Consider the following 26951-nt stretch of genomic DNA (forward strand, 5'->3'; position numbering starts at 1 on the left):
AAATCAGTTCCTTAACTTCAATCCCGGGTTTTCTTTGGACGTGGCAAGATTCCCTTGTCGCTCCGCTGTCTTCTGCTCTCTTTTCTCCTCGAAGGATCTCCTTCGCCGTCCTCACATCGGTAACAGATTTACCAATGGCTCTGTCTGCTGGTCTGCCGATGTTCTGTCAGACTTCTTGTGCATACTGGATCCCACAGCAACGGGGACAGTGGCTGGATTCCTGCAAGCTTCCTCAGCCCTCACGGCCTTTGAACAGGAACACAAGAGAGCGTTTAAAGTGCGCGCGGCTCCTTATATTTCATCTGCAAGCACCCTCTCTCTCTCTGCTTTCATCACCTACTTGGCTATTCCTGTTTCGCTAGGTATTGATGATGTCACACACTTTCCTCCACGCGTTTCTTGACGGAACTGTTATGGTTGAGATTCCCAGATGACTATGCGGTTTTTCTGCTGTGTCACTATGAACTCTTACGTAGTGATTTGACCTTTCATTGATTGGTTAACATAAGATTCTGATTTCTCCAACATAATTTTCCCATACTGGGCATGAATTTAGAATACAATTTGGACTACTTTATAACAATTTTACTAATTAAAGTGACACACGTTCTTTGATTATAATTCATTTATGATTTCTTTACCCCTGTTCTTGAAAGTATAAGCATGTTTTTATCGTAAGTCAATTCATCTCATGTTGGGTCCAAAATAAGTGGCTAACTGATAGTGGGTCAGTTATTTCCGACACAACAGAGTCTTATGTGTTCTTTCTTACGTATAGGGATTGTACGTCCTGTTTCACCAATGTATGGTAAGTTACAGGTGCAGTGGATGCAATACACTCCAGGATGTGCCAATGGGAGGAGAGGATCCTTAGAGGAGTTGAATATGTTTTTAAGTTTTGTAGGTGGTTTAAAGGTGGCATTGAGATTGTAATGGTGTAGGATTCAGTTGATTTTTTTCTGATAACCTTTTAATTTATGGGATTGCTATGGTTTTACTGTAATCTAGATTCGTTTTTGATGATGTTTTACACAGTACTTTATTAATAGCATTTTTGTTTTAGCCATTATTTATAAATGTGTCGCTGATGATTTTTAGTTCCTGTTTCAGAGCTTGCTGGTTAGAGCAAATTGTTATAGCTCTGTTTTTAAGGGTGTTAATGACTCCATATTTTTGTGATGGGTGGTGGTATGAATTAGCATGTATGTATTGGCCAGTGTGTGTCAGTTTGCGGTAGACCGTGAAGGATAGACTGCCTGAAGGAAGACGGGTGACCAGTGTGTACAGGAACGGGAGCGAGTTCTGATTTTCAATTTCGATAGTAAATTGTATGAGTTCATGTTGTTTGTTCAGGTGGCTGAGGAATGTGTGTAGTGTTTGTCGCCCATGTGGCCAGCTAATGAATACATCGTCAACGTATCTAAGCCATACTGTAGGTTTTAGAGTGGAGGATTCAAGAGCACTTTGCTCAAAAGTTTCCATATAGAAGTTAGTGATTGGGGGGGGGGGGAGATAGTGGTAAGCCCATGGCCATACCTTCTTTTTGTAGGTAAAATTTATTTTGCCACACGAAGTAACCGGATCGTAATACGTGGACAAAGAGGGCCGTAATGTCAGATGGAAATTTGTTCCGTAGGAGATGAATTGTGTCATTGATTGGGACATTTGTGAAAAGGGCAGAAACGTCGAAACTGACTAATAAGTCATCTTTGTTGAGTTTCATCTCTGTTTTTAATTTTGTTTAGAAGTGTTGTGTGTTCTTTATGTAGGAGGGGGAATGACCTACCAACTCCTTGAGAGTTGACTCTAATTTCTTGGCTAAGTGGTAATTAGGGCTATCTATTCCTTCCACAATTTCCATATAGTGCTACTTTTTTTCCTCCACTATCTTTCATTTTATTTTTTTGCGCTCTTCTTTTTGTATCCATCATATGTCTAAATTCATTTTGCAAATGCCTCATCTAATTTTTCATCTTAAAAAAAAATAAAATAAAATAAATTTTTTTTAAAAATTTGATTGAGTTGCATTGATTGAGTTTATTGGATAAATAAACTCAATCAATGCAACAATTTCATCTCTCATATTTCTGTTACTCCTGGCATTTGTAAATAAGCATAACCATATCTATGCTGACATCTCCTTACATTCATTCATTACTACCTTCAGAATCCACTCTACTTACACTGTGTTTCCATTACCCACCGTGTTTAACTTGCATTCCTGTTCTCACATTCTCAACTCCATCCACATTGATCTCATCTGGTTCACTCTGTTGCTCATTTACATCATCTCTGACTTCCACTGAATCACTGATTACACTTCCTTCCAGCAGCAGCCCATTTTAGGTGACTCACTCCAAAACCATTCAGTTGCAGTCCATCACTCTCATACACTCATCCCATGCATTCACAAACTGTACTCCTTTCTCTTCACACATTTCTTCCACAATTCCATTCAAGATGTGTGCATTCTGCCACAACTGATTGTTAGCATACCTTTGCAACACACAGACTACTCTTTCTACTACACTGTCTTTCACTCTCCTCAGTAATCTCCCGATATCCATCTTCATTCTCCCTATGCCCAACAAATCATTTGTTCTAACCACAACCCCAACTCCTTCGCACATGTACTTCTCATGTCCAGTTCCCCACTCACGCTGTTCATTCTCCTTCCTGAAAACAGAACCTTCTGCACCTTCTCATCCACTGTACCTTTTATACTAGAATTTCCATATAGTGCTACTTTTTTTTCCTACACTATCTTTCATTTTATTCTTTTGTGCTCTTCTTTTTGTATCCATCATATGTCTAAATTCATTTTGCAAATGCCTCATCTAATTTTTCATCTTAGTCATTTCACTCTTCAATTTTTGCATTCTAGCAATCATGCCCACTAGTGCTCCCTTCCCTAAACCAAGCTTTCTTCCATTCTCAGTCGCATCAGCTCTTGCATCATTAGTTACGCTAACTTCAACTTCCACATTTACACTCGCTTTTCCTTTTTCAGTCATTTCCACATTTACTATAACATAGTCCATGCTCCACATTCATATTCTCACAATCACTTTTCTGGCTATCATTCTCAATCTTTCACCCATTACTGCCTTTCATTCAAATCACTGCAGTCAATTAATATATCACACTTTCTGCAGTCCCTCACTCTCTCACTTCTCTTGTTTAATCTCTCAAGTACATCTGCCATGTTCACCCATGAATACATATTGCACTCCCAACAATGAACCATCTTAGAAAAATCTTCATTGTCAGCTTGCTCAATTTTCATGTCATGCATCTGATTTTTCTTACTGCCATTTTTGCTTTCATTAGCTGTTAACTGTTATCCCAAAATTCAATACAAAACCTACTAACAACCTCAATATTTAATACACATGCAGTTTCAGTATCTCTAATTAAATTAATTTTCAGCGAAATGCATCTTCAAAAAATATTCCAAAAAATAAGTTATCTTTGCTCCAGCGATTCTGCAGACTATTATTGTTAAGCAACACAGCACAACTGCATGATTTATTAAGAGTTGAATTTACTACAGAGAATAAAATTTGTGATTTAGCTGATTAACACTGTGCATTGATGAGCATTATATCCCATTTTGCTATTTTGTTGAAAACAAAAGTTCTTTTGCCATTCACAGTTACTTGGATGTTTCTCAAACCACTTTCAGTAGACCTTTGGGCTTGATCTTATCTCTGCAGTCTTACTTGCTACCAGATGTTTGATGGTTCTGTACTCTGTTTGCATTTTTTTGTGGACAGATGGGAGGACATGCTCTTCCACATTGGTATATGACCTGCTAACTCTCCCTTCAGATGAAAAATCCTTATGAAGCTGCCATGTGTTCTGGATGAGATTAAAATGCAGTTTTCTGTGTTCATCAAAGCATCTGTTATGCTTCAAACTGGAACACAGAATGAAAATTTAAAGTGAAATCCTTAAATACTGTGAGCTTTATTAGTTCTTGATAGATTAAACTTTGATTTAAATGAAAGTCTTAGCTATGTAGTTTGCTATTCTCATAATGAATTCTGCAGTCTGCTTTTTAGTGCTACTGTTCATTTATTATTATTATTATTAAATAGCATTTGTTATTTTACTTTAGTAGTTCAGTGTTTAATTTCATATACAGGTAAGACTTGGTTTACACTGGGGTTAGGTTCCTTAGATTTCTAGCATAAATTGAAACAAAAATATAATGGGAACATATGTAAACACATTAGGTTCTTCTGTTCCAAGATTTTCAGTAATCAACACAAAATACTTGAAAAATTTTATTTTATGAAATTTATATATTGAAAGTTTTATAATTTTTAAGATAACAATGTTTAAGAAAAAGGAAGAAAATTTACTTAGAAAATACACACATCTGTCAGAGTTTCACCTTTTTCCTTTCACCAAATGACTTCCATTTTTTCTTCAATTGTTAATGATTTACATATTTTTTTCCAGTCTGTTTTCCAGATGCACTTGATAACACATTTTTGGGGACATGATGGTAGATATTTGAAAATGTTAATAAAAGAAGAGTGGAAGATGGACCACAAACACATAAACACTAAAAAAAACTGAGAGAAATCAGACTTTTCAGCATCCTGTTGTCTAGACACCAGTGTATGTTTATAAGTTCACTTGCAGTACTTAGTCCATGGTCAATGTAATTTGCTTTTTCCCATTGCATTTTATAATCTTTTTTTTTTTATTGATTTGTTTTTTGTTTAATTATTTAAATATTAGGCTAAAGCCTCCATAGCTCAGTCGTAGACGAAGCTCTTTGGTCAGAAAGACCTGGGTTTGATTCCCATGAGGAACCTTGATCTGTTCTCTTTCAACTAAAGGTGAGTTAGCCATGTCATGCGAAGGTAGGGGTTTTTTCATCTCTTGGGTTTTCATCCCCCAGAACAGGCAAACAGGTGCATCTATATCATGTGAACATGTGCATCTATAGTCATAAAAAGCATCTCTCCCCTCCCCGATGCCAGACTCTGCGACAAGTCGGTTGGAGTTTCCTACAGTCACAATCATAACGGATCCTGCACCAAGCAGTATAAAAGTGCTATAAAGAGGAAGAAGATTTAAATATTATGCCATAGTTTTGTATTTGGTATTATATGGATTTAGTATTATAGTGTTAGTATAGTACAATGTCGGGATCATCTTTGTCCAGGAAGTTAGGCAGAGTCATGACCTATCATCCCTTCCAATTGTGATCTATGAGACGTTCAAAAGTGAAGCTGGAATAAATTGAAGTGCTATAAACCATAAAAATACAAGTCATACCTGTATTTTTATTTTGAATGTATATAATTGACTTTTTTTTTTTTTTTTAGATTAAAGCTGATCCAGAGGATATAAACGTTCTCTCAGAATATAAAAATGATCCTCGTGTGGTAAGCAATCTGATTGATGGAGTTTATCGTACTCATGATGACATGCATTTATGGCTTGCTCCATTCACACCTGGAAGTAATCATTATATATATATAACGTTCAAATATCGTTTAAGGGTAGCCATGATCAGAATATGGGTAAGATGCAGCTTTTTTTTTTTATTAATATTATTAGCAGTTGTAGAAATTAATTGTTAAATTTTTAAATCTGTTTCAAATATTCTGTTTCAATCTTTTCACCCTCTGTTTATAAATCTTTAAAACATCTTCCTGACATTCATGTTGTAGAATGATTTTTCAGCGAAATGGTTTATGAACAAGTTATTTGAAGTTATATATTATACTTTTGAGAAAATATTGTATGATCAGGCAGATTTTGGATTTATAAAGTGTTAAGACTTGAGCAGAAGAGAAGTAATGTTTAGAATGAAAAATATTACAAAGTTTTTTGGTGAGTGCAGAAACTATGGATGCAATGCATTTGGGCCAGGATAGGTTGGATATGAAAGTCAAACCAATAAGAGGAAACTGATCTTTGTTGGCATTGACCAGAATATTATCACATTTGAGGGAAAATGAAGCATATCCTTCTTCAAGAAATATGACAGGCTCGTGTTTTGGCATTAAAATTTACTAGACATCTTCATACCACATTTGAGAATGGCAAGGAGATCAATGTTTAAGGTACTGGTTATAAGATCTTGAAGGTTGAATCATTTGAAAAAGATGAAAATTTGAAATTGATTTTAATGTGATGTTAAAAGTTTTGCAGCTACCTCTTATGTGTGGAATATATGACTGAAAAAAAAAAAAGCTTAGTTATTACTAAAAATGGAAAAGACATCGGACATTATATAGAATTAAAAAAGGAGGATCCATATGAATGTGATCATTATTATTCGAGATAATTTTTCATACAACTATTAAGATGGTATCATGATTTTCTTGATATGAAAAATTATCTGTAATAATAATTGATCACCTTCATTTGGATCTTCCTTTTTTTAATTCTACATAATGTCCAGTATTTTTAAAACAATAACCAAGCTTTTTTTCACTTATTTATATATTCCACACATAAGAGGTTGTTGAAAAACTTTTAGCATCACTTTTAAACTAAAATTATGGGGATATTAGATCCCACATAGTTTTAAAAACCGAATAAGAAACTCAAAGATTGGAATCAGAGAGTTTCTTGCCGAATATAGTAAACTATAAAGTATCGGCGAACACTAGCATTAGCCAATGCAAGTGATCCTAGTACGTAATATAAGTTCTATGTATATATGTATATAAGTTCTTTTTGCTATTTTCGCCATACACTTCGGTATTAGGTCTAGCTACTCACTGATGAAGCCTCAAAAAAGGCTGAAACCGGTCTGGGTAGTGACCTCCCTCCATAATGTAATAACAGCATACATTTCCTAGGAAATGTGTTTTTACATTATGGAAAATACCTAAGAATAGTGATCTGAACTTTACTCACCTTTGCAACGAGTTGCCCGAGATTGTACTACGTACTAGGATCACTTGCATTGGCTAACGCTAGTGTTCGCCGATACTTTATAGTTTACTATATTCGGCAAGAAACTCTCTGATTCCAATCTTTGAGTTTCTTATTTGGTTTTAAAACTATGTGGGATCTAATATCCCCTTAATTTTAGTAATGTTTTCATTGCCGAAATGAAGCTTATTAGCTCTTTATACTTAAGTCACTTTTAAACTTTTTCAAATGATTCAGCCTTCAAGATCTTATAACCAGTACCTTAAACACTGATCTCCTTGCCATTCTCAAATGTGGTAAGAAGATGTCTAGTAAATTTTAATGCCAAAACACAAGCCTGTTGTGTAGAAAGTTTTTTACCTTGGGTATAATATACGTTAAAGATACCAAGCTATTTTAAACCTGGTTTTAATCCATTTCCCAAGTAAGCAAACAGACAAGAAAGTCAAGTTTGCACCTGCAAGTAGCGCAAGTCTTAGGCAACTCGTGGTAAAGGTGGAATAAGCTCTGATCACTATTCTTAATATTTACCCTTAATGCAAAGCACATCTCCTTGAGGAGATGTATGATGCTATGCATTAAAGGCAAGAGGCCACTATCCAGACCGGTTTCAACCTTTATTGAGGTCACTACGTGTGGGTCACCCAGACTTGCACTACTTGCAGGCGCAAACTTGACTTCCTTGTCTGTTTGCTTACTTGGGAAATGGATTAAAACCAGGTTTAAAGTAGCTTGGTATCTTTAACAAGCCTGTCATATTTCTTGAAGAAGGATATGCTTCATTTTCCCTCACATGATAATATTCTGTCATTGCCAACAAAGATTAGTTTCCTCTTCTTGGTATGACTTTCATATCTAGTTTATCTTGGCCCAAATGCATTGCATCCATAGTTTCTCCACTCTCCAAAAAACTTGTTACTATTTTTCATTCTAAACATTACTTTTCTTCTGCTCAAGTCCCAACACTTTACAAATCCAAAATCTACCTGATTATAGAATATTTTCTCCACATCACAGATAGTGTGCTCAAAACCACATAATGATCAAAACAGGGATCAGGGTTTATGGCATCAGTTATGTATGGATGATCTAGAAGCTTGGAATGTTCATCCAATAAAGAAGAATAAAGTGTATTGTTATCAGGAGAATCAATAATAGAATTTGAGGTTAGCAAGAGCTCATTTATGTATATGAGGAAAAACTTGAACGGAATAATAGAGCCCTGAAGCATTCAATCATTGGTGAGAAAATCTGAAGAGAAGATGACCCAGTTACAAAGTATAGAAAGCAATCTATAAGATTATAGTTTGCCAAGTATGCTTTTATTCCAGACCTAACAAAACACCCTGGAAATATCAAGGACAACCATATGTGTTTCTCTAAACTTTCTATGTCTTGTTTCCAGAGATAGGTAACGTTGCTGTGAGATTATTGAGAGGGGTAGAATTTTTCTTGGTGTTCACTGATTAATTCTGCCTTCAGGTGGTGAAGAAGTTGATTGTTGGTAACAATGCCCATTATTTTTGAAAGAGCTGAGATTAGAACAATTATTTGATGCTGATTTTTATGCTCCTTTTATTTTGAATGGGCTGAACATTGTTTCCATGTTTTGTAGATAATTCTTGCCCATAAAAGGTTGAAAATTTTTTTCTATATTTTTTTAAAATTAATATGTTTTGTATTTTTATCTAATCTGGAAACCCGGCTCCAGGGACCAAATGTGGAACTTTTTCAAGCCACTTCAGGCTTCTAATATAGGCTAGATGATAACTGGTAATTAATTTACGGAATTAACAACGCATATGTTCCTGAAGATGACAATGTGACATTGTTGAAATGTAGAAGTGATTCATTAAAGTTATCTTTAATTAATTTACTTTATATGCGTTGTTAATTCCGTAAATTAATTACCAGTTATGTCTAACCAACGTATAAGTCTTACCACTAGAATAGGCTAGATGAATAGGAAAAATTGCACAGAAATCATTATTATTATTATCATTACTACACAACATCTCCATATAGTCTAAAGACTTCACGGAAGACCCACACTAACTGTTATTTATACAGTTGCTGTCATACCTCTCCTAAACTTAGTTATTGAACAAAGCATTAGCGAACAAACTCTGGTAACCTATTCCACTTTACTATTCTCAGAGCAAAAGTAATGAAAACGCAGTCTTCATTCCCTTGTCTACCACAACTTTCAAAGGGTGCTTGTCCCCTTGTTCTTTCCCATCCAGCATATATTCACAAATTTTGTTAGTATTTAGTCTATAAAATTCCCTTTTTATATTATATATTATTTTATATTATATTACACACACACACACAAGATGTCACAAAACCTATAACACAACAGTGCTGTGGGGGGGGGGGGGCAAAGAGAAAGAAGAATCTGTAATAAGTTTCATGAAAAGCTGGCAGTGTACTCATTTGGGAATGGTGTTTCAGAGATAAATGAATGAATTAAGGAAGGAAGAAGATGAGAAGTTGGCTTGACATGTATGAATGTTAACTAGTGGATGCTTATGTTTTTACATTATTAGAGGAAAGTAGAGGAATGGTAGTAGCTACTGAAGCAGTGCCCATGAAAGTACATACAAAAAAAAGGATAATGCAGAAATAAAGCACCGATAAGAAAGTGACTGGAGGTTGTGTTTGAAACAGAGATCACCTGTTAGGTAGATTGCTATTTTCTGTGTAGTCAAGAATTATTAGGGAAGCTTTGAACTATACCATCTCCAAAGTGAGAACAATATTCGAAGGTCTGATTTGGGATTTACAAAGTGTTAGGAGTTGAGCATAAGAAAAATAATGTTTTGAATGAAAATGAAAGTTGAGGAACCTATGAATGTAATGTGTTTATGCCATGATAAGTTAGATATGTAAGTTAACAAAAGAAGAGAAAAACGAAGAGTTAAAAGGCATCATTAAAACTGTAAATAGAATTTAAGCTAGATCAAGAAATTCATTGATAGAAAGAGCATGGATTAGAGTACAGAATATTGAGATACTCTAGCATTGATAAAGAAATCTGATGAGGGTAAGCCATCTACCTCAAAGAGGAAACTGGTAATCCAATCACAAAGGACAGCAGGGAAGCCATAGATGGAAACTGTTATAAGAAGACCTTAATGCCAAACAACAATCAGTTGCCTTGGAAATATCAAGAATAACCCCATGAGTTTCTTCAGATCTCTCCATGACCTGTGTCTAAAGATGGGCAAGTTAGCAGGAATTCTTATAGAACAAGAATGGCATAATCTATATTAATGATCACTAATTAACTGATGGTTCTCCAGGTAGAGAATAAACTGGTTGTGATGCTTTCCATCACATTCACTAGTATTGATGTTGAGGGTAAAACCTCACGAGTTTGGCAACTTTTACCTCCAGTTTTTTTAGCAGCAGGTTGGATTACGTCTTGCTTCCATGCTTTTGGATAGAGGTTAGATGAGTTAGACAGCTTACATAAATGATACAGTATGGATGTTAATTCTGGAGCACAATGAAGAGATGCATCTTGGACCAGGAGGCTTATTAGTATTGAGGCTATTATTTTTTTCATCTCTTGATGAGAGATCAAAGAGGACATGCTCTGTGGCTAGTTTCTGGAGTAATGGGAAGAGGTTTGTCATGGTCCTTTAAAAAAGAGTTGGAGGGTTACACATATGCCTTATCATTAAGAGATATTACCATCGTTCAATCAAGAAGAGAGGGGGAGGGGTGGAAACATGGTAGGGCAGAAGTGTTGCTCAACAGGATTGGTGGAAGATCAGAAGGCTCAAGTGTCATTTGAGTAGGCAGCAGCAAGCTTAGTGCATTTGATCCTTATAAAGTCTACTTTGGATTTGTTTAGAGTTATGGGCTGTCGTGTAAGCTGAATGAGAAACCAGAGTTTTTAATTTGTCAGTGAATCTATGCTGAATCTTTGTCTTGAATTGCTTTGGCACATTTGTTGGAGAACTAGGTAGAGAATAAAGGCAATAATTTTGATTATTTGATTTAAATGCTTAGATCAGGAGAAGTAACCCCCCCCCCTTGGTACTGTTGTGCCATAAGATAAGAGGCTGAGATTGACTGGGAAAAGTTGTTCTATAAAAAAAGAAACATGGACAAGGTTATGGTCAAAGCTGTTGGGAGGAGAGTTAATGTCAACAGCAGAGGTGTAGGAATGCTATGGCATTAGGACAATTGCCAAGGGCACTAGTGTCAGAGGAGCACCAGCAACATGATATATTGTAACGGCTACCAAAATTATCACTGAAAAATGGCACATAGCTATGAATTTGACAGGGGGTACACGTAACTTAGCTGAACTCTGGCCAGCAGTGTATTTTGAGGGAGAGCTGGTTATAAAAATATTCAAAGTGTTGGGAAAATGATAAGTATTATCTGGTATTTTGGTAGATTGATGAGCAATTTGTATTAGATCATTCCTGATAGAAAACATTTCAGCTTCTCTTTCAGCTTGATCTATGAAGTTAGAGAAGTGGAGCCACTATGAATTATGAAGCAGCAAGCAATATAAGTGTCTTCAGAGAGGACAGGAGGAACGTAATGGACTGGGGTAGGGGCAGGTTGCCAATGATATCAAATGAATTAAAGCCAAAAAGAGCAGCAGAACATCAGGGGGATAGGGATTCAGAGGGCAGTTCATTTGAGGATATCTGGTGTGAGATAGAGGTCACCAGGACTAAATATGTAATTGGGTTCTGCTGTAATCCAGGGAGAATGTAGATGTCAAGCAACTTGCATAAGGCTTATGGTCTAATCAGAGCCTTATACAATGGAACAAGAATCTCCTTACTTCAAGAAGTCAGTGTTCTCTGCATCATTCCCAGAATTCTTTGTGGTGTTCTCATAATTTTGGCAATGTGTCTTGTCTCCTAAATTTCATATCCTTATCCACTATCACCCCAAGATCTATTATTTCCTCTGCTTCCAACCATATATCTCCACCAAGTGTAAATTCTACATTCAAGTCTTTTTGTAAGACCACAACATCTTCTTTACTCTTCATAGTTTGTCCCAACTTTGCATCATCTGCAAACAGTTGTATATACCCATTCAAATCTTTCCCAATATGATTATAGGTTAAACAGCAATGTCCCTAAAACAGACCCCTGAGGCAAATCACTAGTGACTTTCCTCTTCCGGGATATTGCTCCCCCATACACGTGCTGATACTTATCAGATAGCCAGTCTCCGATCCAATGCACTAATCTAATATCAAACCTTATTGGCTCTAGTTTGACTATCAACTTATCATGCGGTAATCTATCAAAAGCCTTTGCAAAATCTAAGTATACTACTGTGTATCCCTCTCCTCTGTTCAATGAAGTTGTCACCTTATTGTAATAAGTAAGTAGAGTACCAAAACATGACCTACCTTTAGCAAATCCATGCTGTCCATCAAAGATAATACCATTGTTGTCAACCCAATTCTGGATCCTAGCTTTCACCAGCTTCTCCAACACTTTAACCACAACACCTGACACACATATAGACCTATAATTTGATGCTTGAGTTCTATCACCTCCCTTATGAAGCAGCACAATCTTGCCCTCCTTCCACTCCTTTGGAACTCGAGCCAGTGCAAGACTCCTATTAAAAAATATATCAATACGGTTGCCAACTCCCTGGCACATTCCTTCAGAATACGTGGTAGCATATTATCAAGTCCCACAGCCTTATTAACATCAAGTTTGCTCAATTCCCCATATACCTCTTGCTCACTTAGTCAGTTTTTCCTCATCATCATCAACTGTTCTGAAATTCTCCATGATGTCACATTTGCAAGAATGAAAGACCTTTATTTATGAACTGCTCATTAAGTATCTCCTCTGTATCTGCCACAGCAGTTCTTATACCATTTTCTCCATTCAATATCATCATTCCATCATAATCATTCTTTTTTTTTTTTCTTTTTCTTTTTTTTTTCTTTTTTTTTGCTGGCTTCATATTGAAAGAACTCCCTAGGATTCTTTTTGACTTCCTTAGTTAACTGCTGCCCATAGTTCACTTTTGTTATCCTTACCAACCAAGTTGCCTATTCTTTGTAATCCTAATGGAATTGATTATTACCATTTCTCTTATGCTGCCTCTATAATGCCTTTTTTCTTTGTATCGCATGCTTAATCTCTTCATTCATCCATTTCACATCTACTTCATTTAACCTTCTGACCCTTGGAATACATTTAGGCATTGCTTCTACTAGATAGTTCTTGAATATCCCACCCCCTCCCCCAAGTTGCATTGTTCTCTTTTCCAACTAACTTTTCATTCATTGCTACACCAGCAAGCTGTCTCCTGAGCTCCTCATAATCACCAGCCTTGTAGTTTCACGTATACTCTTTTCTCACAGAGGTCCTCACACTGCTGTCAACCACCCAGGTAATCACTTCATGGTCACTCTCACCAACTGGAGGGTGACTTGACATCTCATTTATAATTATATCCTCTGATGAGACGATCAAATTCAGTGCTCTCTGTTACATACTTGCTGAGGTAGTTGTCCTTCAAAAACTCAAGAAACTCATTTTCTTTACTTCCAGTTGCTATCTCATCATCCCATTCTAGTGTAGAGGCTTAAGTGCTGTGAGGACATTATGTTGGAGGTTTAATGGATTTTTTACAACACTCAGAATGAATTAAATTAGAATTTAATACTCCTATATTTCGTCCTAGTCACTAGGACATCTACGGGGATTACAAAAACAATTAATGTAACATGCACGCAAAAACTTACAATACTAAGCCCAACCACGTGGGTGACACTAAAGTCCTATCTAGGTGGAGCGCCCTCTAAGGGCGGTAGTAGGTGGCCTGGAATGTAAGGTGGGACTTCTGGTGATGAGTGTTTCCCAAATCTTCGGAAGCTTAATGCAACCGTATTTGTTAAGATTTGGTTGGTTTCTGAGAGCTGCTGCTGCTTCTAAGAAAAGTCTCTCTTTCTTGAATTTGCTGTGGTGGAGCATGGTGGTTTTCTTCCATGATACTCTGTGGGTGGTGTCCAACACATGGTCAGCCAAGCCTGAATGGCCATAGTTGTGTTTAACGATGTACGACTTGTGTTCCTCCAGGCGGATGGATGCTGATCTGCCTGTCTGTCCAAAGTACGCAAGCTTACAGGAACAGGGTACTTTGTAAACTCCAGGCAGAGAGAGAGGGGGGAGCTGATCTTTCGTAGAACGGATAAGGGTAGCAAGTTTGCGGTAGGGTTTGTATGCTGTGTGTAGGTTATACTTTTTAAGTATCTTGGCTATTTTTTCCGAAGTGCCTCGGATGTAGGGTATGGTGGTGGCATTTTTAAATTCTTGTTGAGAGGGACGGGGAATGGGGGAGGAATTGATTATTTTTTTGATACTGTGTTCACTGTAGCCATTGGAGAGGAAAGTTCTGTGTATGTGGTTAAGCTCAGTAGTGAGGGCGGTTCCACTGGAACAAAGATCGTGGGCTCTCTTGGTAAGGGTTTTAATGGTGCCATATTGTTGTGAGGGGTGGTGGTGGGAGAGTTTGTGAATGTATCTGCCTGTGTGTGCGGGTTTTCTGTATACAGTGAAGGCAAGTGTATCATTGGGCAGGTGCGTGACTAAGGTGTCTAGGAAGGGTAAACAATTGTTCTTTTCCTTTTCCATAGTAAACCAGATTCTTGGATGTAGGCTATTGAGATGACTGAGGAAGGAGTCTAACGTGTCTGGGCCATGAGGCCAAATGGAGAACACATCATCTACATATCTTAGCCAGATAGAAGGTTTGAGTGGGGCTGAGTCTATGGCTCGTTTTTCGAAATTTTCCATATAGAAATTGGCAAGGGGGGGTGAGAGGGGGGAACCCATGGGGGTTCCTATCTGCTTGTAGATTTTGTTATTCCAAGAGCAATATCCTGAGTTGATGGCAAAGGAAAAGAGATCTAAGATGTCAGAGGGGAAAACGTTTTCTAAGAGAGATAAAGTGTCAGTTAAGGGAATATTGGTAAACAAAGAGGAGATATCAAAGCTTACCAATATGTCTGTATTGTTCAAGGTTAAATTTTCTGTGAGGGCTTTAAAGTGGGTCGAGTTTTTTATATAGGAAGCTGAATTTCCGGTGAGGGGGGGACAGAGAGTTGGCCAGCTGTTTAGACAGTCTGTAACAAGGTGCATTGGTGGCATCTACTATAGGTCTGAGTGGGGAATTGGGTTTGTGGATTTTTGGTAAACCGTATATTCGGGGGGGGACGGGAGCGGAAAGGTTTAAGTTTTTTCGTGACGTCAGGGGGCCAGGAGGTTACTTTTTTAAGTAAGATTTTTAATTTCTTAACTTGTGATTTTGTGGGGTCGTGTTCTAGCGGGATGTAGGTAGCGCGATCGCGGAGGATAGTGTTCATTTTACGTTTGTATTCACTGGTATTAAGAACAACTGTGGCATTACCTTTATCCGCTCTGGTGATGACGATACTTTTTTCTTTGCGTAGTTTCTGGAGAGCCATGCATTGGGCATAAGATAAGTTACTTTTTGGAGGCGAAGAGTGAGCGAGGATGTTGGCTACGTCGAGTCTGATGTTGTTGGCTACCTCCGACGGTAAGCGACCGATCCCCCGTTCGACGTTAACCATTACATCGAGCACCGGCACTTCTTTCGGGGTGACGGCAAAATTACGGCCGAGGCCAAGGGTGCTGACGGCATCCTCATTGAGCCTTTTCGAAGAGAGGTTAATTACTGTCTGGAGCGGTTGAATTTGTGGTTGTGGTTTGTCTTTAACCAGGTTGCTGTATTTCTTGACGTGTTTGTTTTTTATTTTTTGAAATTCTCTCTGTGCGGAAGTTTCCGAAATGTCAGAGAGAATCGACCAAAGTTCAGGGTTAAGAACGGTGGAGAGCTCTGTATGTAGGGAGCCAATGGCGGCGTTCGTCACTGCGAGGGCGGCATGAGTAGAGGCGATTTGCTCGCGTAGTAATGCTAGGCTGGCACGTTTATATATACGGAGTGCTTTTTTGGAATGGAAATTGGTCTTCGTTTTAACGCATTTTGGTATCACTCTTGTATCCCGACATCTTTTTAGAAAGGCCAGCCTATTTAGTTGTCTAGATAGTCGTAGTTTTGACTTACCATATTGCTTGGATTTACGTGCTAAATCTTCTCCATGGATGATTAGAATTCTAGTGTAGAGGCTTAAGTGCTGTGAGGACATTATGTTGGAGGTTTAATGGATTTTTTACAACACTCAGAATGAATTAAATTAGAATTTAATACTCCTATATTTCGTCCTAGTCACTAGGGCATCTACGGGGATTACAAAAACAATTAATGTAACATGTACGCAAAAACTTACAATACTAAGCCCAACCATGTGGGTGACACTAAAGTCCTATCTAGGTGGAGCGCCCTCTAAGGGTGGTAGTAGGTGGCCTGGAATGTAAGGTGGGACCTCTGGTGATGAGTGTTTCCCAAATCTTCGGAAGCTTAATGCAACCGTATTTGTTAACAAGTCGTACATCGTTAAACACAACTATGGCCATTCAGGCTTGGCTGACCATGTGTTGGACACCACCCACAGAGTATCATGGAAGAAAACCACCATGCTCCACCACAGCAAATTCAAGAAAGAGAGACTTTTCTTAGAAGCAGCAGCAGCTCTCAGAAACCAACCAAATCTTAACAAATACGGTTGCATTAAGCTTCCGAAGATTTGGGAAACACTCATCACCAGAGGTCCCACCTTACATTCCAGGCCACCTACTACCGCCCTTAGAGGTCGCTCCACCTAGATAGGACTTTAGTGTCACCCATGTGGTTGGGCTTAGTATTGTAAGTTTTTGCGTGCATATTACAGTAATTGTTTTTGTAATCCCCGTAGATGTCCTAGTGACTAGGATGAAATATAGGAGTATTAAATTCTAATTTAATTCATTCTGAGTGTTGTAAAAAATCCATTAAACCTCCAACATAATCTCATCATCCCAGTCTGTATTGCCATAATTATAATCACCCATAATGATCACCCTTTTCATCTTATGGCTAATTTGATTATACATTTCATAGTCACTACCATCCACATTACCAGGTCTGTAACAACAACATACTAAGTATTTCATTCTATTCACCTCTATCTTACATCACACTTCCTCAAAACCACTGGCACTATTTCCCCTCTTGCATCTGTACTTTGTATGGCCATAACTCTTTCTTTATCATCAATCCCCCTTTCTTTTTACCCCCCTTCTATCTTCATGAAACACATCGTACCCTTCCATCTCTATTCTTGTCAGGATGTCATCCTCATCCAACCATGTAGAACATTCTTCAAATCCAACTGTTTTCCCTTAATCCAAAGTAATCCCTTTCCCTTTTTGTCTATGCATGCATTTGCATACTCTTGGAGCATCAACCTTTCTCATGCTGTGTTCAGGGTAGACAATTCCATTAGACAATCCCATTCCATTGTATGGCTTGCATACCTGTTCTCTCATTCTCTGTACTCATGCCACTCACTTCTTCATTCATAAATAACCACCTCTTCAATCTCTTCTGTCTTATCTGTCTTATTCTCCTATTCTTCCATGTCACTTTTCACTTGATCAGATTCATTCTCTGCACTCACTTCTCTAACTTCTAGCTGCAGTCTCTCCAAGTGACACATCAAAACCATTCAAATGCAGTCCGTCACTCTTATACAGTTCAATTCATCTTTTAAACTCATCTCACACATTAACAAACTGCACTCCTTTCTCCTCACATCATTCACTATCCTTGCTCTCCTCCTCATCTCACCACTGTTATACCTGGGCAACATGCTTACGACCTTTCCTATCACACCATTATCTTTTCTTCTCATATCCAATGCCTCAATCACTCTACTCATTCTACCTCCAGTATAACAAACTTAGTGCATCCTCTCGTCCAGCACACTTTAATAATTGACTCACCATACATTGCCACTTGCAGGTCTTTCATTATCTCTTTTATACCAATATTATTCATTTTTTTCATTTGCATCATTTTCACTCTTCCATACATATCTCGAATTCTCTAAACTTCATTTTGCATCCATTTCTTTCCCTGCCTCATCTTAACCAACTCAACTTTCAAATCTTGCATCACATTTTCCTCTCATTTACTCTCTCAATTTTGTTGCCCAGCCATACATGCTTTTTCACAGTCAACACCACTTGCCACTTTAACTGCACTTTGTTTTTTAACTTCTGCTACATTGGCATCACTTTCATCCTTCTTATCATCAATTGTTAAGTTTCTTAGATCACACATTCTCATTTTTACAACTTTTTCTGCCATTTTTTCACTGCTCTTTTATACCATCTTTTCTATCAGATGTGCACTCGTCCTCCTCGCAACATTCTCACTACTAACACTTTATCAACATATTAGCACTCATCAAGTCCTCATTCAGCTCCCACTTCACACACACTCTCCTTCCATCCACTTTAAATATCCATAATTTATTTATATAATCGAATGAGTACATGTAGCACATCTCACATTTTATGAAACGACTCAAATGGAAATTAAATTCCTGCATGGAGAACGCGGCTGCTTTCTTTCCTTCACCAGTTACTATACTAAGCTCTATTTTCAACAAATCCATTAACAAACTTAAGCAAAAAAATCCCTCACACTAATAACACTGCAAGCACACAACTTTTACAGTAACTCTCACTCATGAACACACACACCTATTTACCATTAATTATTTCAAAAAACTTATCTGAAATGGGAGCCTTCTTTACACACAGCTACTTCTCTTGCGACATAAAGATTATAAAGAAAAAGATGATCAGTATGCCCATGAGCATACTGATAAGTATAAGGTGTAGGTAAGAAGGGTGACCGGTATGATAAGGGAGACCAAAGCTGATTATGAGAGAAAGCTAGCTGATGAGGCCAAAAACCCTAAGGAGTTTTTTTACTATGTGGCAAGTAAAAGGAGGAATAACTATGGAACAACATCTTTAAAAAGTGCTGATGGTGGGGAGGTAATATAACCAAACCAAATAGTTCAATTACTGAGTGAGTATTTTGCAGGATGTGTACCATCTAGGTGGTGACATTGCAATGCCAGATGTTACATTGACTGATATGAGAATGGAGGTTGAAAAAATAGTGCTTAAAATATTACAGAACTTCAATATGAACATAGCCATGGGATTAGGTGGCATATTTGTCTGTGCATTATGAGAATGTGCAAGGGCATTATCAGCTCCTCTGATCAAGCTGTTTAAGCCTCAATGGTAGGAAGGTGCTAATGGAGTAGAAAGAAGACAAAATGGTTCCATTACATAAAGGATGCTTTAAGACAGAAGTAGCAAATTATATGCCAATCAACATCTCAGGAGTGGTGGTTAAGGTATTGGAGAAATTGGTGAAAGACTAAATTCAACATTGGGCAGATAGGAATGTGATACTCTATAAAGCGCAACATGGTGCTGTGTGAAGGGTAGGTCTTACCTTTGTAATTTGCTTACTTTTTTTAGAAGTGGCAATGGAGTTGGATAAGGGAAATGGCTATTTGGTGATATTGCTAAACTTTGCAAAAGCATTTGACAGATTCCACATAGAACTCTATTAGAAATTAGGATGAATATGAATTTGGTGATTTGGATTAGAAGGTAGCTGACAAACAGATATCAGAGAGTAGTGGTTTATGAAGGAGTTGAGTCTGGGAGAAAGAGTCCTCTGTTGTTTAATTTGTATATCAGTGATATAGTTAATGATTTAACTGGAAATATTCAGACTAACAGTATGGGCAAAGGTAAATGACTACAAGTTTAATGTTGTTAAGTGTAAGGTAATGCACTTTGGGAAGAGATCAGAAGCTGCTTGCTATATTAAAGGAACTAAACTGCAGTAAACTGATGTTGTTTAGCATGCATATTGCGAAGATAACCAAATCAGCACATAAGATTACATGGTTGTTGAAGAACACTTTAATAAGCAGGGATAGATAGGTTATTGTTCCCTTATATAAGGCTTTAATATGGTCACATCTGGACTACTGCACATATTTGCACTCATGGATTCCATGATGATGAAGTTGCAAAGAGGACCCAGAGGCAAATGACAAAGGTTGTGGCAGGTCTGTGGAATGCTTCCTATGAGAATAGATTGATGGTCTGTATGCTTCAAAAATTAGCTGATAGACGAAAAAAGAGAAGAATGATATAAGCATTTGTTATTAAAGGGGTTTTGTAGGATTGACAATGAAGACTTTTTCCAGTACATGGCAAGAAGGGAGAGAACAAGGGATCATCAGTGGAAGTTGTGTTAAAGTGTGGTTAGCAAGAGTGTTAGGACTAAGTTTTTTGCTTGGAGGGTGGTGCAGTGAGTTACCAGAGGTGATTGGTAGGTAGTTCTTTGGTTTAACAAGTTTAAAGAGAAGTATGATAAGTATTGTGTGAATGATGGCTTGTATGAGTAAATGATTTTCCATGGTGATACCTGTATAATAGTAATAAATTTCTATGGACAGTTAATATTTTTACCATATAAAGATTGTTTACATTATTTTTATTTATTCAGAGTTGTGTCTTGTATATATCCTTTTAATACATTGTTGTTGTTTTTATTTGTTTTATGAACTTTTTTACACTTTTTCATAAGATTGTTTCACACCTGCTTTTTATTCATCTTTTTTATACTTGTTTTTGTTCATCTTTCTTTTAATAACTACATTTATGTATATTCTATCTATATCCATTTATGCAATTTTTACTTTTTTAACTTGTATACTGCTATCATCATTTATTGCACAGTATGACCACAGCCATCCTTGCTATATAAAATACCAAACAAGCAATCTTTCTCTCTTTTTCTTTTTTATCTATGTTCATAATTTTTTTTTTCTCTTTTCCTTTTAACATTAGACTACTACTTTTTCATATGAAATGTCTCACTTATTCAGTATTGTTGTTTGGTACTAGATAACTTTTCATCATTAAAATTACTGCCTTATAAAGTGCTTCATCAATTTAAAATAACAAGGTTTAGATTCTTTGCAAATGTGGTTTTCAGTAATGTCAGTTTTACTAAATATTTCATGCTAACTGTATCATTTTAACCTGTTTATCTTGAATGTCTTAAATACCGCCTTAATAAAAGTAATGTCATTCATATCATACCAAGTGCAGCTATTTGAATTTTGTGATATATATAATTATTCAATACAGTTTAACTAACCGACATTTTATGATAAAGCAGGTGGTAATGTTCTACATAAAACTTATTTCATTTTCCAAACATATGCCAGGTCTTTGGTTAATTTTTTGTTTAGACAGTTAATCTGAACTGTCTGAACTTGAATATTTATTTATAAATATTATAAATAAATCATTTATTTTTTATTTATCTAAACAGAACTACAACAAATCTCGCATTCATTCATTCAGAGGGGCAAAGCACATTCATATGTTCCTTGATGAAAGACCAATTTTTAAAGGTGAGATTGCCCAAGCATGTGGAGGAATTCAAGGCAGTACTGATGCATTTGGAGATGTGAGTTATTATTAACTTATAAAAATCTATTATTACCACCATTTTCTCATTATAGAGACACATTACTTTCATCATTAATATTTTATAAAGAGTAATATGTATATATATATGTAATTATGGACTTCTACTCTGTTGTTGCGATACATTTTTAAAAAATATAGATTTAATGACTTAAAAACCGAGATAACTTATAAAGTTTTTTATGAGAATAATACAACTAGTTTCGGCTTATAACAGCCTTCCTCGGGTATTCATTAAAGGAAGAGAATAGTAATAAACATTGAAGCATCTAAAAATTTGAAAATTACAGGTAAAAATTGTAACACATAATTGAAACAGAAAACGTTGTATTTTTTAAGTTGTTCTAACTGGCGCGCTATTGTTTATTGCGTGTGTGTGTGTGCAGGCTCTTGTGAACGCCAATATTGAATAACTGCAGTATGGCTATCTGGGATGTTATAACTCAAATTGCTGTTTAAGTGTTCAGGTTCAGGATGATTTTCCTGGATTCCATGATTTTTCTTTCGAACTCATCACCACAGTGAAAAATATTTTCTGATTTATCCCAGCAAATGAAGTGACTTTGGAGATTATCATTAGAATTGTTTGAGAAAAGAACATGACTTGACAACGCAGTTGCACGTGATCTTTTATAGGAGATGTCTCTCTTATGCTCCTCGATACATTGTTCAATAGATTTGTTGGTTTGTCCAAAATAAGGAATATTGCAATCACACCATAATTTATGTACCTGGATATTTTAGGTTGTGATGAATAGGTTTTGGATGGCTGATAAGAGAATGGATTTTTGGAAGTGTGGTGAAAAACGTCCTGATGTTGTATTTTTTAAGGACCTTAGCCAATTTGTTAGAGACTGCTAATGTATGGGATGGAGATGCTACCTTTAAAATTATTATTAGTTTCTGTGGTGCACTGTCTAGGAGGATCCAGAAGAAATTTCTTAATCGTTTTTTTAGCGTATCCATTTTGTTTAAAGATAAGAGATAGGTGATTTATTTCTTTTTGGAGTTCATCTGGTTCATTCAAAAGAGAGCATGCTCTGTGTCCTAAGGTAGATATAGTTCCACGTTTCTGTGGTGGGAAATGGTGAGAATGACTATGCGGATATCTATTGGTATGAGTAGGTTTCCTGTATATAGAGATTTTTAAATTTTAAATTTTTATCTCATTTAAACCAAAACTTAGGAAACATTATGTTGATGATATTTTCATTATATGGAGTCACAGACACACATCTCTCATAGATTTTCTTCATCATCTTAACAACCGACATCCTAATATTAAATTTACTGCTGATCTTGAACAAAATAACTCCTTACCTTTCCTGAATGTAATGATTACACGATGCTCTGAAAGATTAAAAATCTCTATATACAGGAAACCTACTCATACCAATAGATATCTGCATAGTCATTCTCATTATTTCCCACCACAGAAACTTGGAACTATATCTAGCTTAGGACACAGAGCACGCTCTCTTTTGAATGAACCGGATGAACTCCAAAAAGAAATAAATCACCTCTCTCTTATCTTTAAACAATATGGATACTCCAAAAAAATGATTAAGAAATTTCTTCTGGATCCTCCTAGACAGTGCACCACAGAAACTAATAATAATTTTAAAGGTAGCATCTCCATCCCATACATTAGCACAGTCTCCAACAAATTGGCTAAGGTCCTTAAAAAAATACAACATCAGGACGTTCTTCACCACACTTCCAAAAATCTGTTCTCTTATCGGCCATCCAAAACCTATTCATCACAAACTAAAATATCCAGGTGTATATAAATTCTGGTGTGATTGTAATATCCCTTATTGTGGACAAACCAACAAATCTATTGAACAACGTATCGAGGAGCATAAGAGAGACATATCCTATAAAAGATCACGTGCAACTGTGTTCTCAAGTCATGTTCTTTTCTCAAACAATCCTAATGATAATATCCAAAGTCACTCCGTTTGCTGGGATAAATCAGAAAATATTTTTCGCTGTGGTGATGAGTTCGAAAGAAAAATCATGGAATCCAAGGAAATCATCCTGAATCCTGAACACTTAAACAGCAATTTGAGTTATAACATCCCAGATAGCCATATTGCAGTTATTCAATATTGGCGTTCATGAGAGCCTGCACGCACACACGCAATAAACAATAGCGCGCCAGTTAGAACAACTTAAAAAATACGTTTTTTGTTTCAATTGCGTGTTGCAATTTTTACCTGTAATTTTCAGTTTTTTAGATGCTTCAATGTTTATTACTATTCTCTTCCTTTAATGAATACCTGATGAAGGCTGTTATAAGCCGAAACTAGTTGTATTATTCTCATAAAAAACTTTATAAGTTAATTCGGTTTTTAAGTCATTAAATCTATATTAAAAAAAAATATATATATATATTAATAAACAAGAACTACTGCACCTATATGGTACCTTTATCTGTGAACCCTACTCTAGATGTGGTATGTTTTTTCCAAACGTTGTTTTAAATTAGATTACTGTAAGCAGGCATACTAGATGCCCTGCTTTTGTGGCTTATCTTAGTATGGAAAATCTGGAAGATCATTTGTCGTAATATGTAACTGGTGATTAGTTTACGGAATTAACAATGCATATAAAGTATATTAATTAAAGGTAACTTTAATGAATAACTTCTATATTTTGGCAACGCCACATTGCCATCTTCAGGAACATAAAGATATGGAATGTGCACACCGGCACTAACACAAAGCAAATGAGGAAGAAAGCAAGAAACTAATATTGTTCCTAAAGTCCTAATGGTGCCCTCTGGCGGGCTAATTTGGTAGTCTTGGCAGTTGGGCTGAAGTTCTCATAATGTAAATCTCCCAAATTTGGGGTAGTTTCATGATATTCATTAAAGTTACCTTTAATTAATATACTTTATATGCGTTGTTAATTACGTAAACTAATCACCAGTTATGTCTGACCAACGTATAAGCCTTGCTACTAGAATCGTGATCATCCACGGAGATGCCATCGCACAAAAGGCCCGTCAATACGGCAAATTGAGGTTGAAAATATCGAGGCAAATAAATCATCTGACGTTCCTAAAACGCTGCCGGGATAACAAAGTGATCCCTAATTGTGTTAAATTGAAGCACCGTTTTACTTCCGAGAAAGCTCTGCGCATTTATAATCGCACTAGCTTCGCTCTGTTAAGAGAACAAATTACCACGACGCGAGTTCTCCTGGCCGACGAAAACAAAACCTTACGGGCGCTAGAGGAGGAGCTTTCAGATACACTCGGCCGTGATCTATGGTCGATACTTCATGACATCTCGTGCACATCGGCAAAAAAAGAATTCGAAAAAATACAAAAACCTGACAAAGAATTCTACCTCCTTACCACAGCCACCACTCAACACTGTAGTCAACCTCTCGTCGGCAGTTTTAAAGCCTGAAGCACTCACCGCACTTTCACGTGGTCACAATTTCGCCCTAGCTCCTAAAAGAATACCTGCCGAAGATATCATGATCCATATAGAATGTGGGATTCGCAACCTGCCTAACCATATCGCCAACAACGTTAGACTAGATGTAGTCAGTGTTCTCACTAAAGCCAAACCTCCAAAAACCAACTTATCCAAAAACGAATATGCTGCCCTACAAGAATTGAAAAACAACAAAAAAATAGTAATCACCAAGGCGGATAAGGGAAACGCCACAGTGGTGCTCGATCAAAAAGACTACAAAGGTAAGCTAACTGCTTTAGTACTAGACCTTACGACTTACCTCCCCATTGAATATAATCCGACCAGCTCTCAGATTAGAACTCTCCACAGACTCCTTAAGAAGGTCACTTCTTGGCCTGTGGAAGTCACCAACAAACTAAAACCTTATAACTCTAGACCCCCCCCCCCCGATTATATGGACTTCCAAAAATACATAAACAAAATGTGCCATTGCGTCCCATAGTGGATGGTATTGATTCCCCCACATATAAATTAGCCAAACATTTAGCCAAAACGTTCACACACTACACTGGCAACACACCATCACACATAAAAAACTCAGCCCACTTTAAAGCCAGTACAGAAAACCTCACACTCCAACACACTGACATAATGGTCAGTTTTGACGTCTCCTCCCTATTCACTAATGTCCCACTCAAAGAAACCCTAGAGCTCATCTAAGCCAAGTTTTTTACCGATATCTCAGCCCTATTTCAGTTCACAATGAACTCAGGCTATTTCGTTTGGCAAGGAAAGTTCTACAAGCAGATAGAGGGGACAGCCATAGGTTCACCGCTTTCCCCACCCTTGGCCAATTTCTTTATGGAGACATTTGAAGAGAAAGCCTTAAACTCTGCCCCACAAAAACCCACTATTTGGCTTCGTTATGTGGATGATGTGTTTGCTATTTGGCCACATGGCTCAGACACACTCCACTCCTTCCTAACACACTTAAACAACCAACACCCCAGAGGAAAAGAAAAAGAGGAAAACAACACCCTCCCTTTCCTAGACACTTTAATCACCCGCCAGCTTGATGGATCTTTGGTTTTCTCTGTTCACAGAAAACCCACCCATACTGGCAGATACATTCACCAGCAGTCCCCCCCCCCCCTCCTCACAACAATATGGGGTTATAAAAACACTGTATTACAGGGCAAAATTAATCTGCTCAGATGACAAGGCCCTAACTACTGAACTAAACCACATCCTCAACACTTTCTTAGCCAATGGCTATAACCCCAAAAAATCCAAAAAATACTGAAACCAGTAAACCACAACCCCCTCCCCCCCTCCACAATAAAGATAACACCAAGTCTATCACCATCCCCTACATCCAGGGCACCTCTGAGAAAATAACCAATATCCTCAAGAAATTTACCTTACTTCCTGTTACAGACCATATAAAAAGTTGGCATCCCTTATCCGCTCTACCAAAGACCAACCACTTCCCCTAGACCTACCTGGTGTATACCAGGTCCCTTGCAGCTGCAAATTGTCCTACTTTGGCCAAACAGGCAAAACAACAAATATCAGGATTTCAGAACACCAAGACTACATCCGGTTCCACCAGTACAGCCGCTCTGGGCTGGCAGACCATGCCTTAGATACCCACCATAAAATTTGTTGGAAGAAAACAAAAATAATTCATCGCAGCAAGTTTAAATAAGAAAGATTATTCAAAGAATCTTCAGCAGCTCTAAAAAACGTTCCTAACCTCAACAAATTTGGGTGCATGAAACTATCCCAAATTTGGGAGACTTACATTATGAGAACTTCAGCCCAACTGCCAAGACTACCAAATTAGCCTGCCAGAGGGCACCATTAGGACTTTAGGAACAATATTAGTTTCTTGCTGTCTTCCTCATTTGCTTTGTGTTAGTGCCTGCATGCACATACCATATCTTTATGTTCCTGAAGATGGCAATGTGACGTTGCCGAAATATAGAAGTTATTCATTAAAGTTACCTTTAATTAATATACTTTATATGCGTTGTTAATTCCGTAAACTAATCACCAGTTTTGTCTGACCAACGTATAAGCCTTGCTACTAGAGTCG

General features: G+C 37.1%; 1 protein-coding gene across 3 annotated transcripts in view; it reads left to right on the plus strand.

Annotated features, from left to right (window-relative positions):
* The window catches only part of LOC150107973 (katanin-interacting protein-like), a 726539-nt gene that overhangs the window by 529804 nt on the left and 169784 nt on the right, over positions 1-26951 (plus strand). For all 3 annotated transcript variants that reach the window (XM_090415492.1, XM_090415493.1, XM_090415494.1), the window contains 2 exons: positions 5346-5543; positions 21265-21402. In XM_090415492.1, the coding sequence (XP_090271618.1) occupies positions 5346-5543; positions 21265-21402 (336 nt within the window). The remainder of the gene's footprint in view (positions 1-5345; positions 5544-21264; positions 21403-26951) is intronic.

Source organism: Typopeltis vanoorti, chromosome 3 (genome assembly GCF_054136105.1).
Source record: "Typopeltis vanoorti isolate ZY-2024b chromosome 3, IOZ_Tvanoo_1.0, whole genome shotgun sequence".
NCBI lineage: Eukaryota > Metazoa > Arthropoda > Arachnida > Uropygi > Thelyphonidae > Typopeltis > Typopeltis vanoorti.